We start from the raw sequence: 25,383 nt of genomic DNA on the forward strand, positions 1-25,383 counted from the left end.
AGCGTCGAAAATTTGAAAATCAAAATTTTTAAAAACCTTAGCTCCCTCCATAAATACACACACATATACCGATGCCCACCAGTGACGCCGATAATGTGGCACCGGAATTCAAGTGACCTCTTGTAGTTTTTGCATGCCTAACTCAATGCAACATACTCTGCCTCTGTAGTGGAAATGGATGTACAATCTTGCAAAACTGATCTCCAAGAAATAGCAGAACCAACAAATGTGTAAATCCAACCTGTTGTTGATTTACGACTATCAACACAGTCTGCATAATCACTGTCTACAAATCCCTTAATGGATAACTCTCCACAACCATAGTATAATTGTCTATCTGTTGTGCCACTCAAGTATATGAGATTCAACTTGACAGCATTCCAATGTTTTTTACTAGGGTTAGACATAAATCTGTTGACAAATCCCACTGCATGTGCAATGTCAGGTCTCATAGCCACCATGGCATACATGTGACTATCACAAGCTAAAGCATAAGGAACCTTAGCCATCGCAGTTTTTTCCTCAGCGATTCGGGACAATTGTTCTTGCTAAGTTTCAAATATGCAGGCAATGGGGTTCTGAATGCCTTCCCCTTCTGCACGTTGAAACGCTCAAGAACTTTATGCACACAATCCTTCCGAGATAAGTATAACAATCTCTTCTTATGGTCTTGAGTAATACGCATACCCAAAATGTAATTTGCATTTTTCAAATCTTTCATGTCAAACTGACTCTCCAGCTTCATTTTGAGGTCAGCAAAGTCCTTCTTTGAATGACCAGCAATGAGCGTCTCATCCACATAAAGAATAAGCATAATTAGATGTCCATTGGGTTGTATTTTCACATAAAGACATGGATCCTCAGTACTATGCTTATAGACTTGGGAACACATAAATGCATCAAACTTTTGATACCATTGTTTGGATGGTTTTCTTTAAGCCATAGAGACTTTTTAAAAGCTTATAGACTAAATGTTCCTTGCCCTTTAACACAAACCCTTCAGGTTTTTGCATATGAATCTCCTTCATCAAAGTCTCCATGTAAGAAAGCTGTAATGCCATCCATTTGCTCAAGCTCCAAATCTTCAATGACAATCAAACCAAGCAACATTCTCAGTGTTGTCATCTTGACCACTGGAGAAAAGATTTCTTGAAAATCTATACCATATTCTTGCTTGAAACCTTTGGCCACTAAACAAACTTTATAGTTTTCAACATTGGATGCAATCTTCTTCTTGTAAACCCATTTACAAGGCGGTGCTTTACTACCTTTTGGCAATGGAACCAATTCCCAAGTTTGTTTTTTTAAATATTAGACAACTCCCTCTTCATAGCATGTTCCCACTGCTAGCATGGCTTCTTTGTAACAAGAAAGCTCACCACTATCTGTCAGCAAAACAAATTCCACGCCTAAAACAAACCGTTCTGGCGGATGTGAGACTCTTTGAGATCTCTTCAGCCAATCAAAATTGGTACTAGCCTAAGTAGAAATTGGCTCTAGAGCTGTCTGTAAAGAAGGTGATAGGTCAGAAAATGTCACTTTTCGAAATTCAACCTCTTTCACTGGCTGTCTATGCATATTGATCTAATTAAAGACAACATCACTGCTACTACGGATTACTGATCGACTTTTCCAATCCCATAAATGATAACCAAATTGACCATCTAGTCCATAGCCTATAAAGATGCATTTCCTAGACTTAGGATGTAGCTTAGCACGCAACTCCTTTGGTACATGTGCATAAGCCTCACAGTCGAATGTTTTGAGTTTATCATAAGACAATTTGTGTCCTGACCATAATTCCAACGGTACAGGAAAGTGTAATGAGGCATGTGGTGATCTATTGATCAAATACATAGCAGTGTATAATTCTTCAGCCCAAAACCCTTGTGGTAGATTGGTTTGTGATAGCATAGAAATTATCCTCTCTTGGATGGTCATGTTCATTCATTCAGCAATTTGTGCGGGGTTATAAGGAGTTGTATACTCATGCTTAATTCCCCTACTTGAACAGAAGTAAGTAAACTCTTTGGAGACATATTCTCCGCCATTGTCTAATCGCAAAGCTTTCAACTTATGTTCAGACTGAGTTTCCACAATAGATAATAATTTCTTAAAACAAGAAAATGTCTCATCTTTAGACTTCATGGTGTACACCCAAACACGTTGTGTTGCATTGTCAATGAATGTGACACAGTAGGACGCTCCACCATGTGATTTAGAAGGCATAGACCCACATAAATTAGTGTGCACAAGTTTTAAGGGTTTTCTTTCTTTTTCAAAAGAATGTGTATGATGTGTCCGTGTTTGTTTTCCATATTGACACTGCTCACAAAAAGGAAAATCTGAAAATGATAAAGACTGTAAGTAGCCCAAATGAGAAAGCGTTTCCATTCCCTTCTTCGACATATAACCTAACCGGCTATGCCACAAAGCAACGATTGGCAGCTCGGTTATATAAAGAACACTGTTTTTGTCAGATACGTAAAGAGGATATAATGAACAACTTTTGAACCATGGACTATGATAAGATTACCTTTAGCAATTTGCCAATATTGCTTGTGAAAGTTGACTCTGTAACCCAAGTCATCAAGACATCCAACTGAAATCAAATTGCACTGGAACATGACACACATTATGGATGATGAAATTCACACCATTAGCCACCACCATGGTAATATCACCTATGTCCACAATGTCACAAGAGTAATTGTCACCAAGTGTAACAGAGCCATTGGTTTCTTCGTATGGTAGTAAACTAATCTCTATGAGGTGTGACATGCAACGAAGCCCCCAAATCAAGAACCCATGTGTGGGACACTTCACCACTAACAAGTAGTTCAGCTGGCATAGAACTTTGTAAGTTTCTTGTGCTGCATCATAAAATGCATATGAATGTTCAGTCAACACATTAATGTCTTGCACATCACTATCATCTTGACCTATGTTCAGTTCTTCAATCTTAACAAAACTCTTTGGCTTTTCGTCTTTCACATCATGATCCTTGCCTTTGCCCTTGCACTTGTCACGCTTCCAAGCATGGCAATCTTTCTTTATGTGACCATACTTATCACAATAATGGCATTGTTTATTTCGACGACCACGAAACTTTGATCTACCTTTTGAGGCATCTCTATTGACCTCTTTCTTGGATTCATGATGCCAAGAACGGCCTTTACATTGTTTATCATCCTTTTGCACATAATGAGCTTTGCCATGTTGCAAGCTACTCAAAGTCTACTCGAGAGCAAAACCACTACCAAAAACACTCTCTAAGCAAGAGCAAACATTGCCACAAAACAAAGTGTGGAATCCTTAATGCACACTAACGAAAAACCGGTAGTATAATGGTAGTAAATCGACAAGCTGCGCCAAACCATAGTCTCAAGCTGCACCAAATCACTGGCATAAAGTGTAGCCAATGCAAGCATCATTGAGCATCTCCATGTCAAGGCATAACCGCCCAATTTGACAAATTGCAATCAATGAGCATAAACTACTCAACATAATGCCATATCAAATAGCAACCAATGCAGTCGATGCTAGAAACCTATGGACCAAACGGGAGATATGTCAATCAACCATGTTGTCCACACATGCATACATCCACTCTAAATTGGCTAAAGATTCCAATCACCGTGATATGAAGCTCTCTCCCAAAGTCTCACTCCGCTTGATGCAATCGCTTTCATGAACGAGTGTTTTCGGTAAAGGCGATATCTAAAGAATATCCCAAAAAAGCTCACTTTGGAGGTCGCTCGAAACCTCAACTCTTGATAATGTTATTTGTGTAATCAATTTGCAATCCTCTTGCTTTCTATGAGAGATTCTTACAATCCTTTTTTTGTTTTTGAGTTGGCATTCAAATAAGAGATTCCATGTTTTCAAGACACATAGTACAACCCCTGCTTTGGTTTAGGTTCCCTATTTGACTTCATCTTCCCTTGGGATGCCCCATACTTAGTCAAGATATGGTCTTTTAAGAAACTTATAAAGTTTAATGTTACCTTTTGGTAGCATGTAATTCATGGTGTGTGTGTGTGTGTGTGTGTGTGTGTGTCCTTGTTGAAGGAGCTCGCTCTTTATCGAGCTTCCAAAGAGTGATGAAATCATTTTCCTCCTCTGTCTTAAGAGGCCCAAGCTAATTTCAACAACATGAGTGATCAAAGGTTGTGCTTACATGCTTTTTCCATGAAAAGCTTTAAATACCACTAATATGTAGGTGCTGCCTCTGATGGAGGCACCTCTCTCTCTCTCTCTCTCTCTCTCTCTCAGGGCACACTAGGCTGAAGCATTGGATATAGGGGAGAGAGAGATGTGGGAGGGTGATGCTGAAATTCAATCCCCCTTTATATATAGTATAAGGGCCTATTGTCTTTGGTGCTTGACCACTTATAGCTTACTATATACCAACTTCCAAGCTGGGTTTTGAGAATGGCAATGGTATTAGGTAGTCTTATCTTCATTTGTTAAGTTTTCATTTCACACTAAATTGACTCTTGTAAATTTTAGTTTAAGTCTCAAATTCCTCATGTTGTAAAATAATAAAATTATGCTTGAAGGAAACAATTTTTTATCAACTTCTTTTGGGTGCCATAGGAGGGTCTTCCTAGGCCCTCCAAAACTGCCCTTGAAAGTGGAATTGACCATTTTTGGCGGGCTTGTATGCATGAGACAATGGCCATTACTTGTGTGGAGCGTGGTTGAACCACCCTCCGAAAATGCCTCCCACTCTGAAACTAGCTACTACTTGTCATGAAAGGTTGAATGACTATTCCAACCCTTAGCAATTGAATAGTGGATTAGTGCAACTTGATAATGAGCTTGTGTGAGCGTCTATGGGAATGCATTAGGCAAGCTCGGTCATGTAGAGGCTCCTCTTTGTTTGTTATTAGGCATACAAGAAGGAGCTCTAACCCTTCCATTGAAAGTATGAGATCACCTTGCAAAAATGAAGGAATGGTAGTTTCAAAGTTTGCCCAAAAAATAAAAATAAAAATTGATTGTGTGTTTTTTTTTTTAAATTTAGAAATTGGAGCACGGTTTGGAAAAAAATAGGCAAGGTGTTTACAAATTTCATTGCCTACATATCTCTGTTTTTATGTAAATTTCCCGATTGTAATTTCATCGGAACTTGATTTCCAAGGTTAAAAAAGGGGCATTTTAGCTACAAATCTTGGTGAATACTCTACATATGACATAAACTTGGTTGTCTGCCTAATTTGCCGTTAAAATATATGGCCAAGAAAATGGGTTTTTTTGGTTGCATCTTTCTCGAGGGCTCTCGTGAGAACAGGAGCTTTAATTTACGCCCCCGTTTAGAAACAGTATTATGATATCCTTCTCCAATCCGATTCTCAAACCTAGTCAGACACAGCTTAGAAAGGTCTTTTTTGGATTTTAGGCAATTTCACCATTAGATTCAGATATCGATGACATGAGGCTTGCTGCTCTTCTGGCACTTGTCAACTTCCAGTGTGGACTCTAGAGTGGTGGATTGAGAGACTGTCATCAAAGTTGGCGCTGGTCTGGCACTGGCAGCCCCCCCACCCCACGGCTCACCAAAGTCCACTGTTGAACACCACAACGTTCACCGACTAACCAGTGCACTACCTGTGTCGATTTGTCCAACACGGAGTGGAAATGGGAACACAAAACGTGCGGCTTTGGAAGTTTAGATTTCGGAATAGGGCTTGCCATGCCACAAAGTTGAAAGGCGACTCGCCTTTTCTTTCTACAAAAATTGGAAGGGCGTACCTAATACCATTTTTTCAAATTTTGTGTAGCATTTTCCTAGCTCTTCTCTAGAGGGGTAAGAGCAGATTCGCACAAGTGAAGGGCAGAGGTAAATCGTACGTGAGCTGCAATGTCTCCTTTCCCTTGAATAGAGACTGAGCATGGACAAAAAAAATTCATCCTCCAGCAAAGTTAGGTAAAGCGTTGCTTTACCTAACTCTTCCGGGTTTTTTTTTCTGAGTTGGTAAAGTGGATAAACCCAATGAACAAATGTATGGTCTCCTAAAGAAAAACAAAATCAAGGATTTGATCCCTATGCTGAGAAACCAAGATGGATCTATTGTCTCAACTCATAAAGATAACCTGCAAGTAGCTAAAGAGTACTATCAACAAATCTTCTCAACTCCTCCTCAAAGGGGGGCAAGCCTCACTGCTGCCAGAGCTAAGATTGCCAGAGTTAGGCGAAAAAAACTTACTCCTGGGCTAGCCAGATTGATGGACCCACCCCTCACATAGGTGGAATTGAAAGATAACTCACTTAAAAAAGGAAAATGACATGGTCTTGATGGTTTACCCAATGAATTTTTTCATGCATTCAAAGATACCATGGTTCCTTATCTCATGCTCATGTGGAAAGAGGCTTTAAAGATAGGATCCCTTTTTATCTCAGTTATTACAAAATCATTCACAAGAGGGGGAACAAAGAGGACTTAGGCAATTGGAGACCCATCTCTTGTTTGACTTTTATGTATAAAAATTTTGCCCTTGCCCTCTTAGCCAGGAGAATAAGCCTTATAATGCGGCAAATCCTATTGCCAGAACAAAAAGGCTTTATCAATGGTAGATTTATCTTGGATGCCATAATCACCCTTTGGGAAGTTATAGAATATGCTCTAGAGTCAGGATAAGAGTTTGTGTTCTTTAAGATAGACTTTGATAAGGCTTATGACAAGATGGAATGGGATTCTATCTTTCAGTCTCTGCATGACATTGATTTTAACAAATTCTTTATCAAGTTTGTCTCAGCTTTGTTTGGAAATGCTTATGATGAAATCACTTGTAACGGAATTAGGCTAATAACATTGATTGTAGTGGAATTATAATGAAATTAGAGAGCATTTCATTAAGATATTTCCTAATGAAGATAGAGAGGGAGTACTTGCTTAAAGATAGCAATATAAACATGACACCTAGTTAGCTTGGCATGAACAATACTTGTAAAAGAGAGAGAGTTAGAGAAATTGAAAACAATTGAGGATCGGATTTACTTGGAGCTGGTCCACCCTCCAAAAGGATTTTGTATTATATGTTCTCCCATAAAGAGAGACTTGGTACAATATATTCTTTGTGTTCCTTGAGACCTTGTTGATGCCATGAAGAGGGAAATCTTCATGCACCAATATTATGCCCAAAACAACAATTAAACTTACTTTCAATAGCATAAACTTGTCCCTAGCCTCAACCCCAAGACCTCAAACACCTTCAAAGGTGAAGAGAGCTAGCAGGGAGTGAGGAAAGTGAAGATGAAGAAGATGTAACATACGAGAAAGAAGTATTCTCCTCACATACCATCACTCTTAGAATAGTGCTTAGCATAGTAATGGAGATTTGATTCCTCTTGATTGGCGACCATTTTTATCTAGTAAAACATTAGGATCATTTAGAGATTCCTAAACAAAAATATAAAACATTAGGATCATTTAGAGATTCCTAAACAGAAATCATGCACGCAAAAATTGAGCTTTTCATTGACTTATCAAAAGCACACATATTTACAAGGGGCATGGTGTTACTCGAGTCAGTAGCATCTATGTACACTTTCTTTTCCCTGTACTTGAAATATATTCTCCTTTTAGGGAACTTCATATTGACAACCATGCATGGAACCATGGTGCCCCTAGGATAACATCCTCATGTTCGAGAGGGGAGATGAAAAAGTCCTCTTTTTTGACGTAGCTTTGCACATAAAGCCTCAATTCCCAATCAAGGGAGTAACGGAGGCGTTTTGTCCCTTGAAAGCCCCATCGGCAGTCACAGTGGCTTCCATCTCAAAAGCTTGTATGCCTAACTTGGTAGCTTACTCCGTTGATATAAAGTTGTGAGTTGAGCCAAGGGCAAAAAGGATAAAGGCATCATGCTCTCTCACCTTTTCCCAAACATAGGAAAGGGGAGATCCTTTGCAATGAGTGTCCCCTTTTGGAGTTTCAATCATCGAAGCTCTAGGTGGCTCTTTGCCTCCATTTCTTTGGGGGCAAGTGCGATACCCATGTCCTTGCTCTCCGCACTTGAAGCACTTGTTGTCTTTGCAAAAACGCTCTAGCTCTTCAGGGGAGAGTCTATTCTTGGCCTTGTAGACTCCTTTCTCCTTAGCATTTTTGTTCTTGTTGGTAGAGTTGCCTTTAGAAGAATTTTGAGCATTGTTCTTCTCTTTAGGCTCATTTTGGGCTTAGTTTCCATGAGCTTCCTCTTAGCCCCTTGTTGGAACTTAATTTGTGAAGCGACCATAGTGTGATGTATGACCGCAGTGATGGTCCTAGGCCTTTGAGAATTGACATATTTGGCCATGTCTTCAGATAGCCTAGCACAAAATTGCTGTTTTTGTTCTCCAAAATCTATCTTTTTGTAGACAACGGCTTTGAGATGCAAATCCCAAAACTTTTCCACATACTTGTGGATAGACTCGTAGGGAGACAGCTTCAAACTTTGCCTCTTTGGCATCACTTGCAAGAAACTACTTCATTATGGAAGCTCTTAGGGCTTTCCACGTCCTTGGGCCCTTGCCAATAGCTTGTAGACTAGCCCACCATTGTCTGGCAGACTTTTGAAAATGCATAGCTATATGTCATAGCTTAGAGGACTCCGTGAAGCACTCATCACCAAAGGCCGCATTAAATTGTTGGATGAAGGCCAAGACTTTATCTATAGCACCAATTGTGCAATCATAGGTGAGAAGAGCGATGTTATTTCCCCCCTCCTTGAACTACTAGAGCTTGTTGGACCTTTTCCAAGCAACATAAGACTTTTGATGTCCTCTTCTTCTAGGCTCTTTAGGGGATAAACCACTACTTTCATCAAAAGTAGAGGAAGGTGATGAGGACGAAGAAGAGGGTGACCTCTTTCTCTTCAAGTGTTAGCAGTGGCTAACAGTTGCACCAATTATACACTAATTATGCTAACCTAACCACTAATTTTAATTGGGAATGTATGCTAAATCCCCTTAATTGAGGAGGATCATCACTCTTAATTGCTCTAATCTATGCCTAATCATGTGATTGAGTGTTGATTTTGGTCAATTTTTTGATTAATTTTGGACCGAATCGGAGTTGCACACATGTGTGTGCAATGGAGTGTCTACACAAGGAGCAAGGACTAAGCGAGCAAGTAATCAGTTGTAAGTGGATTGACCTACTCCGTTCAATTTTTGATTGATTAAGTTGATCCCATTGAGTTGATAAATCATTGCTAAAATTAGGTGTGTGTGCCTAATTGATGGAATTTATGCCTAATTTGATGAAATTGGAATGAAATTGTAAGCAAATAGGATGCTTAAATGCTTGTAGATTGATGATTTTGCAATAAATGTGTGTGCAAGCATTAGGAATTGGCCTAATTTCGTTGCTAATTGAGCAAAAGAAATTGGATTTGTGCACCTAATTTTTGTGTGTGTGTGCAATGCTAAATTGAGTTAAAATTGGATCAATTTTTGATTAAAATTGAGTTAATTTAGCACGTGTATACTCATGTATGTGTGATCACGTGTGCAATTGATGAAATGCAATGAGTGTTTAATGAAATTTTTGCACAAATCAACGGCCTAAATTTAGGTGTGTTTGCCTAAGTAATGGCCAATTATGCCTAAATTGGGGATGAATAATTGGTCTTGGTTGCCAATTATGATGATTAAAAGACCTAATAGATCGGTGTGTATTTGATTGATTGACTTGGATGATTCAATTGATACCCAATTGAAAATGATTAATCTACATTACCATTGTGATGTGAATGCCAATTCGATTGGATATGAGCAACTTGAGTTGCAATGATTGAAATTGGATACAAATTGGCATTTGAGAATTAATGGCGCACTACATTCATGTGTGTACACAATGCTTGATGTAAACCGCCTTTAATATCAATTTTTCGAGCTTGCGTTACTAGGTAATTTGGGAAGCTATGACCAATCGAGTCACTCAAAACACTATGCATCAATTTTAACTTATGCTTGATTGAGGTATGGACGAAGGAGTTATTGTGTGATTCATATTAATGTCAATTGAAAACAAAAATATATATGAAATACGTGACATCAATTGTATTTCCCATTGTGTGTGTCCAATCTTTAATCCACCCTGGCTTGAATGATTGCCCACACACCATATACATTCATGCTCACACATCCTCAATGGCCATGTGAAGCTCCCCTTATAATTTTTTTAAATATAAAATGAGCTTTACAGTGCTCCTTGGTGCACCTTTTTGACCTACTCTAGCTCGGGCAGCACGCCTACACACACGCGCGCGCTATCGGCTAAAATTTTGCCGAAAATGAAGCCATTAGCTATCTTGGCATTTTGGCCACACACACACAGTGCCGAGTTGCCTTGGACTACAATACAAGCACACACACACACACACACACACACACACACACACACTCTTCGCGCTGTTCGGCTAATAAATGCAATGCTGGAACCTACTGCACGTCATTTCCACTCCTCACACACACCAACCAATTTGTCAAAGCTGCAGGCCCGCTCTTCGTGATGGTTTTCACCCCACACACACACTCGCCTGGATTGGTGCTCGCAGAGACCCACACACAGAGCCTCGCATGCTTCAAGGCGACAGCTTGCAAGTTCGCAACTCTCTCTCTCTCTGTCTTGAGCATGGCCTACAGGCTGCAACAAACCTTTCCCACACACATGGGCCGCTTTTCTCTCGCTCTATTTTTGGCTAGCACTGGCATGGCTCATGATGCCGAATCCAGCCTGGTCCACTTGCCCACTCCTTGCTTGCACACGTAGCCCATAGTAGCCCATCATCAGACCCCACACACTCACACTTGGCTTCTATGCGCCATCTTGGCTTTCAACACACCCACACACAATCTCTGCTGTGCTGACCTGGCTCGCAAGCTTTAACCACACAGGCTCTCAGATCCCACGTTGCTCGCCAGTGTCTTCGCAGCAAATCACACTCTGTGGTGCTCTACTCACTGTTCCTGGTCCCACACAATCGCAGGAGTCGGCTGCACCTGAGTCCCATAGCTCCCGCTGAGCCTGCCATGGCCCCCTGCAAACGACGCACGTACCCCACACACACACAACATCATCTCTCTCTCTCCCACTATGGCGGCCCCGCACTCAGACGGCCCATACCTGTAGCTCGCATCAGCAGGGTTTTTTTTCAGGAAATTTAAAATAAAAATAAAAATGTAAGCAAGTGTTCCCACCCTTCTCCTTGCCCTCGAGCTCATAAGGCTAAACCCCTCAAAGCCCCTACCTTTGCACTGATAGATACTGCTCGCACGTTCAACAAATCCTAGAACATGAATTTCATGCCTGCATGGGTTTGAGAATTGGATAAAAAATGTGGGATTTTTGTGCATGGATTTAAGCTTGATCGAACATTTTTTCAAGTTGTCATCACAATTAAAACTGATTGAAATTCTCTAATGAGGTCGGCTTATGGGGATTTGAGAGCATATTCATGTACATTTATTAAGAGGTTCAGAACATTTTTGCATAGATTGCATTTAAAAATGCATGTGACATTGTAATTTAAGATGCAATTTTTGTTTTGAACCACTTGAGAGAGAGTTTTGAATGAAGTTCCGATAGGTGCAATCTTTGGCCAATGCCATGCTCTCTCTTTTTTTGCTTTGTATGTCAAAATATGCTACATAAGAGCATGAGAAGCAAATGCATTGATTTATTGTGCGATGGGTGAACAATTGTTCATAGAATTACATAAAAATTGCCAAGTTTGTAGTGGAATGTGATAGATTTTGGAGCTTGGCTTGAATAAAACCTTCCTGCAATTACTAATCAATGATCTTTTTTGAAGGGATGGTGGCCAATAATACAAAACAAGGTTTTGATGCTTCAAGAGAGCTCAATTGACACTTCATCATTTGCTCTCAATGCCATATGTGCTATATGAGCATGATGTATACATCGGTTGTGTGCTTTGATTGTGTGATAGTTTCTATGCACAAATTGTCGTATTTTGCACTCATGGTTGGCTTGTTGCAGAACATGCTTTAGTGCTTGGCTCGATTGCATTATCATTGCACTAAATGAAAAAAATAAAAAAATAATGTATGACATGCATGGGGTTTGAGAGCTACATGGGATGATAAAGTTGATGCTCGGTCGGGACTGTGTGCTTAAACTTAACATTGCTTGTGCATTTTTAATGCTTGAATTGAATGGGAAATAATTTGAAAGCATTAAAATTGAGCTTATTTTGATGGACGAGAGTGTGTGTAAAAATTTGAACTTGGCTTTGTGCATTTTTTAGTGCTTGTATTGAATGTTCAAATGCTAAAAGCACTAACAGTTGAATTGCTTTTGAAGGAGGATGTGGCAGGTGTGTGATTCCAAATGATCCAAGAAGGGGTCATCATTGCAGTATATTGCAAAATTTGGCTAATTAGAGCCATTCCAAATGTGTGGATTAAAGTTGTAATGCTAGCTCATAGCTTGGTTTAGATATATATATATATATTTTTCATTTGAGCTAGTGATTAGCCAACTTTCTGAGATTTTAAAGTACAAATTTGGCTATTGAGAGCCACTCACTTTCATTTCATCAAGTTACAGTCATCTCTATCTCATAGAGTGTGCTCTAAAATTGTAAAATTTATTGAGCTAGTTGTTAGCCAACTTTTTAAAAAAGATTTTAATTATAAAATTTGGCTATCGAGAGCGTGATTCTCCATTGATCTGTTATCAGCATGAGGTATATGCTATCCACCAACAGTCGCCATGGTTAATCCAGTCGCCATGGTACATGTGTGGATTAAACCTCAAAGGTAGATTCCTATTGAAGGAGTGTATCCCACGTAGGTGGAAAAAACACAAAATGATGACTGATGCCAAGGGGAGGCCTTGGAATATCTAATAAGGAGGTTCGGTCTTATACTTGTATCAGTACATGTGTGTGTGTGTGTGTGTGTGTGTGTGTGTGTGTGTGTGTGTGAATAACTTAGCATCCTCAATGAACGACTCTAGCTCCAAGCCATATATTGATTGCAAATGTATACTACATGTACAACTGTATACATTCTCTGCATCTTTACTAATGGAAGACTATGTTCCTTTTTTCATAACACCTAGCTCATAAGCAGAGGTCTTGCCCTTATGTATCAACTTAGCATCCTCGATGAACAACTCCAGGTCCAAGCTAGATATTGATTGCAAATGTATATTGTGTGTATAGCTAGCTGTATACATTCTTTGCATCTTTCATAATGAAAGACCAAAAGACTTCAATCCTTAACCACTCTCAAAAACAATAGACTCTCCTGTGACAACAAAAACATTAAATATGTCAAACAATTTGTTTGCCTGACCAGAGAGTTTAACAACACCAATATCAAATGTACCCACCAGTTTGAGGTATGTCCAAATTCTTAACATCTCTCGGATCACTAGAGGCGATTGCATGCAGGATTAATGATTTTTTGTCAGAGGGAAGATCTGCACATACCAACCTGTACAATCTTTCCTCTGTTATCCACTTTGATTCACTTGATTGCACGTAGTGTCCTGCACACATGTCCAAAGTGGTCAATGGAGACATGCAGTCTGAACATTTGTTCTCACATCAATAGAGATTTTAGAGCAACCCACCTCCATCGGACATCTCCCAATGTAGGGTCAACAATCCCTAATGCATGTCTGTCATTTTTTTAGATTGTGCATGTGTCTCAAAGAATGCTTTTTTGTATCAATCTTGAAACTCAGTCGAAAGCATTCTATTTTTCTCTGCCACAATCTTTTTTAGGGCAAGCGTATATTTTTCCTACAAACATGGCGCCAGTGATTAAACAAATGTTTGATCCCAACGGTTTATGGCAATTAACAATCGAAAAATTTGATAACACGTACAAGGTGAAGAAGCTGAGACATCAATGCAACAAGCACATTGTTCCATGAATTCTTTCCCACCCTTTTGTCGATGTTTGCCTTCATCCAATTGTACACTACACATGGTAATTTCTCCATGATTGCTTCCTTTGAAGCAAGGCCCACTGCACGTACCATCCATAGCATGTATGTGTATGAGGTGGACACGTATCCTATCTAGGGATTGAAGCAATGAAACCAATGAGTCAATTTGATACTCAATCTAGCCAACTGCACAAGAAAATAGATTAGGGAGACCTTACTTGTTTATACGCATCACTATGCTTAGCATGTTGGCCTCATTTGATGAATCTACTTCCATGAGCTCCACTCAAACTCGTGGGTGCAGATTGACATCTTTTTTGTACTCAACACCTAACATCAAAAGGGAGGATACACATTCATTGCATTTCAAAACATGCTAGAAAATTAACATCACTAACGGCATAACTTACTCTCTTTTAGAACTCCCATCCAAGCCGTGAGCCTATGGTTGCCATCCCAGGTGTGCAAAATGTTTCTGCACAGGTTGCTCCAACAAGTGCCTTGGATTTCAGCCTTGAACTCCTCATTTATTGCACTCCATAATGGATTATTTTTTGCATTGATTGTCGTATAAGTGTAGAAAGGGGGGTCATATTCCTTAATATGATTTGTATATAGGGGTTTTATCAAAGTTGTCCGCTCGCACGTGGTGTCCCTTTTTATATATAGAGTGAATCCCCCGGGAATTGAATTTGGTCAAGTTTGATCATGTCGTCATCAGTTTGTGCTATGTCGACTCGAAAATCTCCGTTTTTGTGTGATTACTCTATCTGTTGGGTTGGTCGGTCAACTTTGAGGCTTTGGACTTGTCCGTAACATAGTCGTGAAGCTACCTGTCCAATTCTGGCTCATTTGGAGTCAGTTTGGCCTCGTATGTCAAATTTGGCTTTGTAACCTTCGAGCCGTTTTTTGCTTTTCGAGGGCTTTGCTTGATGGATTTCACCAAACCAATCGTATATGTATATGGACCTCATTAGCAAGCCATCTGTGGAGTCAGGTTGGAATTCTGGCATTTGCCAAAAACCTAACTTTTCTACTGGGGACCCCCTTGACCCCATCCAAATGTTCATTTGATGGTATAGAAAGGTTCTATTATGTTAGGGCATGCTATGATTTAAATCCCATCCGATTTGGTAAAGCTGGCAGGCCGCTATGGTCAGTTTTAGATCGTAGGTCTTCGTGCACTGCTCGGTTTCTAGGCTTTTTTCTAAGGCTTTAGACTAGCTACGGGCCATACAAAATGGATTTTTATCGAGTAAAGAACTTACCCCTCATGTCTCATGTGAGACGGCGCTGAAAAAGGTCAACCGTGGGCTCCGGAAATGTCGTGCAAAAGAGGCCGAAATCTCTCTCTGCAAAGGCTCCAAGTGGAAATGAGGTGGTTTTAGCCTACCATGGATATCTATACCTGTACTTCCCAAACCAAAATTCCCCAGATTCCCCCGTTAGTCCTACTAGGCCGTGAAATCTATGTTAGACTCAAAAATTTCTCTGATCGGATTCCTGTAGCTCATTCTGCAAGAATTTTGCAAAAGTAGGCATGGCCGCCTAATTTAGGCTTCCCGCTTCCATCTTCTGATTTCATTGAAAATTTTTGTGCTTGTCCGCCTTGTCCTTCTGATCACCATCGTGTCTTCAATTTTTCCATCTGAGCTTTCTTGCTATTTATTATTAATTTTGACATGTTTATTTAAAAAATCAAAAAATAGAAAAATTCTCTAAGAAAATAAAGTAAAAATCCAATAATTAAGAAAATCACTTAAAAAACACAGATTTATTGTTTTTTGTTGGGTTTCTCTATTTTTAAGCCTCCTTATCAACAAAAATGATAAAAAATACCCGAAAAGGACTATTTTTTATGATTTTATGATAGTATATACACTATTTACACTCATTGAGAAGATATCATCAATGAATTTTTCCTTGTTGATGAATTATAAGGGCATTATTAGGTAATTTTGCAAAAAATCACACGTTAACATGGAGCTTTTTCCTCCCTCTTCAAACATTGCCCTTAATTACTTAGTACTTAGTGCCCTTCACTTAGTGCCCTTCCACCCCTCCTAGATGGGTACTCCGGGACGACTACGTGTATGGGTTAAAAAATTGTGTCTATGTATAGCTGTGATTGGCTGTACCATGATATGAAAATCAATGCAATTCAAACCAATATGATGTGCAAGAGATGGGTCTTGAGTTAAATAACTCAAGGGTTTCCGATGTCGAGGTTTGCTGCTGATGTCTTCCAAAGAGAAAATCTTGTAGCTCTTGTGCTCTCTGTTTGATTGTACCATCAGGGTGTTTAGCACGCTGATTGCTTGAGCTGTTGGTAGCACATTAGGCTGTTGTCGAGCTTTTTCTCTCCATTGGTAGCTTGGTCGGCTTGGTGTTGCATGGTGTGGTGGAGTCTATTGAAACTTAACTCACCACTGCTTGATTGGTTTCGCGGTCTATGGAGAAGATAAGTGCTCCTTTTTCTTCCAAACCCTTTTCATGTTAGGTTCCTTGCTCGTAGATGCTCGATTCTGTGTTCGAATCCTTGGAACCGTCTTATGTTTTTTTGGTGAAGTTTTAGGCACCCAGATCTGAATTGGTGTATCCTTAAGTTGTGCCTTTGGTACCCAAATCTTCCTGACTCCTTGCATGCTACCTGTAGCATTTGATTGTCGAGGGGATGGAGAAGATTGGCTTTGTGGATTGGTCTGTTGATTGCTTCTTTTCCATTCCTCCTTGCTTGGTGCAACTGGAACAATGTGTTGACCTCCTTTATGTGATAGATTTAGCTCATTCATATCCCGATCTGCTCGTCTAGCTTCTCCAAATCTTCAAGTCTTTCTGACAATTCATGTCCAGTCCACTCAAGATTCTATGCTACCCTTAATGTCGGCAATAGAAGTTCTATTGGTAATATGGCATCAAGACCATAAATAAGGTTAAAGGGTGTAGCATTTAGAGTTGTTTCGAATGAAACTCGATAAGCCCATAGAGCAGCATGGAGATTCATTTCCCATTCTGTCCTTCCTGAACTAACCACTTTGGTCAGTACCGAGCTAAGAATTTTATTCATATGCTCAACTTGTCCTTTTTCTTGTGGGTGATAGGGAGCTGATTTGTTATGGATGACTATAAACTCATTAAGCAAATACTCTATTACCTCATTAAGGAAATGAGTTCCCCGATCACTGACAATCTCTATTGGCAGTCCATATCTCGTGAATACATACTCGTATATGAGCTGATTTTTTATGGATGACCATAAACTCATTAAGCAAATACTCTATTACCTCATTGAGGAAATGAGTTCCCCGATCACTGATAATCTCTATTGGCAGTCCATATCTCGTGAATACAGATTGTTTTGTTTTCGCTTTTGTGCATAGATATGAGCTACAACAGTTAGCCTTTGCTCGTCTAGCTTTTCCAAATCTTCAAGTCTTTCTGACAATTCATGTCCAGTCCACTCAAGATTCTATGCTACCCTTAATGTCGGCAATAGAAATTCTATTGGTAGTATGGCATCAAGACCATAAACAAGGTTAAAGGGTGTAGCATTTAGAGCTGTTTTGAATGAAACTCGATAAGCCCATAGAGCAGCATGGAGATTCATTTCCCAATCTGTCCTTCTTGAACTAACCACTCTGGTCAGTACCGAGCTAAGAATTTTATTCGTATGCTCAGCTTGTCCGTTTGCTTGTGGGTGATAGAGAGCTGATTTGTTATGGATGACCATAAACTCATTAAGAAAATACTCTATTACCTCATTGAGGAAATGAGTTCCCAATCATTGACAATCTCTATTGCAGTCCATATCTCGTGAATACATACTCATATAAGAATGCAGCCGTGGTTCTGGCATCATTCTTTTGAGTCGCTTTAGCCTCGGCCCACTTGGTCAAATAGTCCGTAGCTACAATGATATATTGAGCTTGGGTTCTATATGCAAGTGGCTATATCGATCCAAAAAAATCTATACCCCATTTTGCGAAGGCTCTAGCCCCCATCATTGGTCTTGAGGGCATGCTGTCTACTCATGTTGGCATTTTTGCTTGTTGACAAGCATCACACCTTTGAACATATTCTTTGGCATTTGCAAAAAGCGTTGGCCACCATATGCCTGCCATCAAGATTGCTCTTGCAGCGGTCTCACTAGAAAAGTGACCTCTAGCTAATCCAACATGTGCTTGTTCTATAATTGGAATATACTCGTTTTCATTTGCACAAAGACGTAAATGTTGATCTTTACCTCTCCGATACAATTGGTTCCCAATAAGAGCATAGTCTCTTGCTTCAGTTTCAATTGCTCTTTGACAGCGTTTTCTCATATCCTCAAGAAATGTTCGGCTCAATAAGTAAGTAACCAGATAATTACTCCACTTAGGAACATGTGACATTTGAAACAATGTTACATGAGGAATGGGTGGTTGTTTTTGACATTGAGGGCAATCTTTTACAAAAGATCTAACATCTTTCCTAATAGTCGGCCAAAATACTCCAAGTCTTAAGAATCGTTGCATAGTTTGATCTTCCGCAAAGTGAAGTCCTACTATGGTAACATGTGCTTGACTTAGGTATTGTTCCTTTTCTTCAAGGTTAATGCATAAAAGCAATATCCCGTCTCGGTTTCTTTTATATAACCTTCCAACTAGTAACTGATACATAGCTGATTGCTCGATTAAATCAATTGTGATAGGAAGTGGTATTTGTGAATCCACTTGAGCTATTGTCATCAATGACACAATGTTTTCCGACCATCTAGGTATCATTTCCATGAAGAACAAATAGGCATCTGGTAGATCATCGTCTACCCCTTTACGTGATTACCCTGAAAAAATCCTTGACAAATGATCTGCTCATTGATGTGTAGTACATTTTTTTACAACCACAGTGAAATCAAATTCGAGAAGAATGATGAACCATCTCACTATTCTCCCTGTGTTGCATGGCTTCTTGACCAAATATAACAAGGCTTGGTGGTCCACAAAGAACACAAACTTGTTGGCTAATAGGTAATGTCTATATTTTTTAACGGCATAGATCATTCCTAGTCCTTCTCTTTTAGTGGTGGTGTAATTCTTTTCTGCCATGTTCAATTGTCGGCTAGCATAAGAAATAGAAAAGTCAAATTTCCCATCTCTTGGTTGGTGTATACAACCAATAGCAAAGTTTGAAGCATCTACATGTACGTGGAATACCTTATCCCAATCTGGTGCTTTCAATATTGGAGCTGAGGTGAGAGCTTGCTTAAGCTTCATGAAGGATTCTTCAAATGCCTCGGTCCATTCAAAGTACGTAATCAAGCTATACATGGGTTTTGAAATTATAGGGTACATGTAGATGAACCGTCGATATATATCCACAATGTTCCATGAAGGCTTGTACATGGGTTTTGCAATTATAGGGTACATGTAGATGAACCGTCGATATATATCCACAATGTTCCATGAGGGCTTGTACCCCCTTGACTGTTGTTGGTCTAGGAAAATCAGCAATGACATGAATCTTTTCAATATCGGTAGCTATGCCATTTGTAGACACGATATGTCCAAGAATTTTCCCTCGTCTTTCCATGAATGTGCACTTTTCAGGGTTTAAGCAAATCTTGTAAAGTCTACATTTCTCGAATACCTTTTCGAGGTGTTCAAAATGATCAGCCTGGATTGACGAATGTACGCATAGATCATCCATGTATACTTCTAAGAATTTTCGAAGATACTCTTTGAAAGCATGGCTCATCAATCTCTGAAATGTGACTGGAGCATTAATTATCCCAAACGGCATAACCCGATAGGAAAATATACCCCATTTTGTTGCAAAAGCAGTTTTATGCTGATCTTTTGGGTCAACCAAAAGTTGATTGTATCTCGAAAAGTCATCTAAGAAGCTGTAAGCTTCTTTTCTTGCCACTCGTTCTAGAACATGCTTAGATATCGGAAGAGGAAAGTTGTCTCTAATGGTAGCTACATTCACCTTTTTGAGATTAACACACACTTGTAATTTTCCATTCTTCTTAGGTACTACCACAATTGGAGACACCCAATCTATGTGTTCAATTTGGTAAATGAATTCAGCTTCCTTTAGTTTTTTAATCTCTTCTTTGATCTTCCTGGAAAATGTTTCATTATAAGTGTATGGTCTCTGTCTACTTGGTTTCACATCATCTCTCATGGGTATAGTATGTTGACAGATTTCTGGATCAACACCCTTGAGATCCTTGTAAGACCAAGCGAAGATATCCCGGTATTCCTTTAACAAGCTCAACAAAAGATTTTCTTCTTCTTCTGTTAGGTCATTTGCAATGTAAGCCGGTCTAGGCTCTTCTCCTGGTTCAACCAAGTCTACCCTTTTAGCATTTTCAAGTCCTTCGTAAGACTCGCCTTGTTTCTGTAGTTCCCTAACAGGTTGTTCGATTATGATTTTTCGATCTTGGAGAGTATACTTTTTGTAATGGGATGGAACATGCATTACATCCTTACCATCCTCTTCCATGGTTTCCATTTCGGTTGTGTATATATCCTTTAGAGCTTTTTTCAACTCTTGATATTTCTTTTTTCGCTCGACTCTAGTCATGAGTGGTTTTTTATCCTGAGATTTTTCGTGAGTACCCTTCCTTGCTCTTCTTGATGTCTGAGACATTTCTGAGTTTCTGTTTGAAGGATATCTACCAGTAATTTTGTCCTTGACACAATCATTAGCATCTATCTGCATTAGGAATTGAGTTTTAGTGGAGACTGATGGCATAGGTCGTGTTTTCATGATATTGGTGTCTCTCTTTCGTCTATACCATTTTTGTCTTCTTGATTTCTGATTTGGAAAGTCAAAAAAAAATTCCTCCCCTCCCTTTAAAAGTATCCGAGCTCTCGTATGCTCTTTTTCTGACCCCAAATCTTTTGAGTAGCTGAGTGTTCATCTAACTCTTTGGTTGCATCGTAATAGAGGTCAGAAAAGACTTGTTGAGCTTTCATCAAGTCCTTGGGTTTCTCATCTTTGTTTTCAATGTTAAGGACTGACATCATTTGGATGGGAATTATGTGGTAGCCATCCTCATTGCAAAATTGAGTAGGCATAGATGTATTCACACATACATCCATTGTCGCTAAAATTTGAGTCCACTTGAATGGTTCGAATAAATGCTCTGGAAAGGGTTCAGGTATGTAGACTTCGTCTGTACAGTCCCTTTCTAGGATACATTTTTCTCGTCTTAAGCTTCCATTTTCTGAAGCTCCGCACATCCAAATAGGAGTGTCTTTGCTTAACTAGGATGGGAGTTTAGTTTCAGCCAAAGAGATTGAATCAAACTCTTGGATGGGTGTTTTCAAGACATCTCTATAAGTGTGATCTTTTAGATTGACTCTTGTTATAGATCCCACCTGCTTCAAGTACAGATGGTTGTCTCCCCAATCTTGGATAAGTTGTACCTGTCGCATGAAAGGTCTTCCCAATATGATTTCATAGTTGAGTTTTTTTTCCAAAGTCTACTATGGCAAATGTGTGTTGGTATTCAATTCCACAGGAATTGACTATCACTTTTTCAAGTAGCCCTAGTGGTCTCTTAATGTGTCCGTCAGCCAACTCCAATTTCATTCGTGGTTGTCTAATGGCTGGCTATCCCTAGGATTCCCATACTGCTTTAGTGGCTATGGCTATGCCAGCTCCACTATCCAGTATTGCCATGGTTTCAATGTCAACATATTTCATTGGGACAGTAGTGTTTCCTTCTTCCCCTTCATAATATTCTCCGACCTTGTTCATAGGAACTGATCGAATCTCTTTGTTTTCCATTTCATTTTTCAAATTTCCCAAATTCTTAGAGATTAACCCCGTTATCCCCACCTTCTCTAGGGTTTTTTGTAAATCGTTCCATAAGTATGGCCTGAGTTTCAATAGTTCTCCCAAAGTAAGAGTGCATTGGATAGGTGTAGACATGATTGAATGAATGTTGTCTACTTCTAAGGTCTGTTTGGCTCTTTTTAATTGAGTGGTATTGCAAATGATGGATTCATCTTCATTATCTCCCAAGTAAGAAGGTAATGTTTTTAATGTCAATGGTTTAGATATTCCTGAAGCCTCCGATCTACAATCCTCGTACAAGGATTGTAAATCCATGTTCATGTCAGATGGTAGGTTATCCAACCAGACTTCCTCTATAGGAGCTGACTTTAAAGTTAGGCTCCCATCTTTGATCTCTCTTACCCTTTCCTATAAGTGTCTTGGCCAGTCTTCCTCTACGAATGGGATTCCATCTAAGGCATCTTCGCTGTCTGGCACTATAAGCTCTGGTTCATTTGTTTCAAGGTGGGGTTCTGGCACCACATCAGATTTTGCTTTCGTTTCTTCTACTACAAGCTCTTCCAATTTTGCAATACTTTCAAGCTTGGATTTTTGTTTATCCAGCATTTCTTGCATGATTCTTACCAAGTTTTGGTAAGCCTCCAGCTTAGCCTCCAGCTTCGCTGCTTCCATGTCTGCAGATTGATAGTTTTTCCATTTGTTTTCCATGTTTTGGCCTGCTTTAATTTCTGCTTGGTAAGCTTCCAAGGCAGGATTAATAGGCTCAAAAATTTTATTAACCAAAATGGATCCTCCAGATTTCAGGGTTGTTTCCTTGAATTCACTGCCACTTTCTTTCAACTTGTCCTGGGCTAGCATTTTTGCTTTCTCTTGATTTCCAACATGTTGTTTTTGTTTTCTCATCTCATATCTTTTGCTTCTTCTCCTTTTGACTCTTTGAGAAGAAAATTTTATGTTCTCCAAATCATCAGAGGAGTTGTGTTTCTTTTTCTTTGCCTGGGCTCTAGTGATTACCTTGATTGGAACAATTGGTTCTCTCTCTGATGAGCTACTAGACATCACTTGGACTACATTTACAACAGTTTTTTCCTTGTTCAAAGGATTCTTAGGACAATCTTCCGAAAAGTGTCCTCCCTTTTTGCAACATTGTATGCAATAGCCTTCAATTGGTTTGAGGTTTCTGTCAGGCTCTGGACATTCGTTCTTCCAATGGTCATCAACACCACAGTTATGACAGTTTCCTGTTTTGGGCTTCATCATGGGTCTTCCCATTGGAGGTCTAACACCTTGATTAGCTACATAATACATTGGTACGAGCTTTGGTGGAGCATAAGTCATGGTTTCTTCCATTGGTGGTGGATGTGGACTATACCAACTACCTCTACCATTACTGTAGATATACTAGGCTCTGCATAGGGTGTAATAGGCACTAATGCTTGTTCATCTATGACTCCTTCCGAGTGCATGTACTTTACAGGCACCGCATTATGTCCCGGATAAGGAGGTTGTTGTCCCAACATAGGTTGAGGTCTTTCCATTTCCATTGGTGGTCTTTGAGCTTGGGCCATATTAGGCTGATATCTTTACATGGGTTGTCCCTGGGGCCTCATGGGCACGTACTGAACATTCCCATCATACTTTGGTCTAAAGTAGCACTCGTGGGTCTCATGGTTGGTCCATTTAACCTCGATTGCACACCATTTTTGTGGCCTAATTGGTTGTCCATGTGGAGGTATCCCTTGTCCTGGTCCTCTCATAGGCGCTTTTTGCATATTGTTCATCATGTCGTTCATCCTTTTTAGCATATCTTCTATGGCTGAAAGTGGTGCCGCAGCAGCCGTTCCCACTTGTGCTGGTTTTGTGGATGCTGTTTTCTCACTTTGGTTATCCTTAGGGACATCTTCTTCATTGAAGATCTCACACTTGTCTCCTAGGTCAATAGCATCAGACACACACGCTTCTAGGGTTGTATGCTTTTTACTATAGAGGATAGCATGAAGTTCTTTGTTTAGTAGTCCCTCTAGAAACAAAGATACAAGTCGTTCTTCTGCAGGTATCTCCATCTCTGGGCATCTCGCAATGTATTGTTTCATTCGAGTTGCACAATTCCTAACAGACTCACCATGTTTCTGTTTAAAGCTGTAGATTTGAGCTACCATATTATGTTTAATCCCCATTTTAGAACAAGCAGCTACAAATCCTTGAGCTAATGTGTTCAAGTCCATGATTGACCTTGGTGGAATGTTTTGGAACCATGTCAAAGCTTTTTCTTCTAATGTCATTCCAAACCCCTCAAATTGAGTACGGAAATCGAATATACGCTCTGCTCTTAGCACTTGCTTAAAGCTTGCTAAGTGGTCATATGGATCCTCTGATCCACTGTATTTTCTGACCCATTTTTGAAAATAAGCTGGTCTGACACGTCTATTTTGTTCAACACAAATTATCGTTCACAAGCACAATACATCATAGTGGCCACTGATTATATGACCAAATGGGTGGAAGCAAAAGCCACAACGAAAGCATATGCTAGAACCACGACACAATTCTTATATGAATATGTGTTTACACGATATAGCCTTCCAATCGAACTGGTGAGTGATAGAGGGACACACTTTGTAAATGAAGTTATCGAACATCTCTTGACTGAGTTTATGGTAATTCATCGCAAATCTGTACCCTACCATCCACAAGCCAATGGCCAAGCGGAAGCGACCAACAAAATATTGTGCACAGTTCTTACGAAACTGGTTAGTGAAACAAGGAAGGACTGGGATCAAATGCTATATTCAACATTGTGGGCTTATCGAGTTGCATATAAACAACACTCAATGCTACACCGTTTAATATGGTGTATGGGTTAAATGCAATACTGCCTATTGTATTTTTGATTCCAACGCTAAGGGTAGCTAAACGGTTGGACTGGACGGGCCATGAGCTTTCAGAAAGGTTATATGACCTAGAAAAACTAGATGAGTTACGACTCAATGCGGTAGCAGCCATTTTTGCAGGAAAAAAGACAACAGAAAGAGTTTTTTGACAAACATGTCAAAAACAAGGACTTTAAAAAGGGGGACTATGTCTTGGTATACACCCTTAAACAACATGCCAATAAGCTAAAGAAAAGAGGAATTGGGCCTTATTTGATCCAAGAAATCTCGTCTAGCGGAGCAGTAAAACTGTCGACACTAGATGGAAAAGAAATGCCGAATTGGATTAGTGGGTGTCGTTTGAAAAAGTATCATCTACCTCTAACTCTTGGGATGTTGTTTCAAGTGCATTATGGCAAAGCCTATAGACAGGAACAACAACGAGTTCATGACCAAGCACAACAAGAAGACAAGGAACGCATTGCTAAGCGAAAGCAGTTTCTAAGGACAATAAACATGGTCACACCAATGATGATTGAAGAATATACTCTTCCAACATTCCAAACAATCGAAGCGGATATACAAAGTGAAGAATGAGCAAAGACAATCACAGACTTTATGGCTCAGGATGAGAGCACCATTGACACTTCAGAAAATACATGGTGTAGTCCTTACATAAAAGCATATGCAGGCACAGAACAAGTAGAAATCTATGCATTGCTTGACACTGGGGCGAAATTGAGTGTCATCAGCTTTGAGCTCATTCAAAAACTTGGACCAATGACGAAATTCCCAGATACACACAGGTTGAA

General features: G+C 39.6%; 1 protein-coding gene across 1 annotated transcript in view; it reads right to left on the minus strand.

The window, feature by feature from the left end:
- LOC147461952 (uncharacterized) overlaps positions 1–814 on the minus strand; it is a 2,535-nt gene extending 1,721 nt beyond the window's left edge. Inside the window, exons 1-2 of the mRNA XM_086506773.1 lie at positions 688–814; positions 242–337 (exon numbers count right to left, since the gene is read on the minus strand). Coding sequence (XP_086362899.1) covers positions 242–337; positions 688–814 — 223 coding nt within the window. The remainder of the gene's footprint in view (positions 1–241; positions 338–687) is intronic.
- Positions 815–25,383: the final 24,569 nt, after the last annotated feature.

The sequence above is a fragment of the Adiantum capillus-veneris genome, chromosome 3 (genome assembly GCF_014529385.1).
Source record: "Adiantum capillus-veneris isolate H3 chromosome 3, ASM1452938v2, whole genome shotgun sequence".
Classification (NCBI taxonomy): domain Eukaryota; kingdom Viridiplantae; phylum Streptophyta; class Polypodiopsida; order Polypodiales; family Pteridaceae; genus Adiantum; species Adiantum capillus-veneris.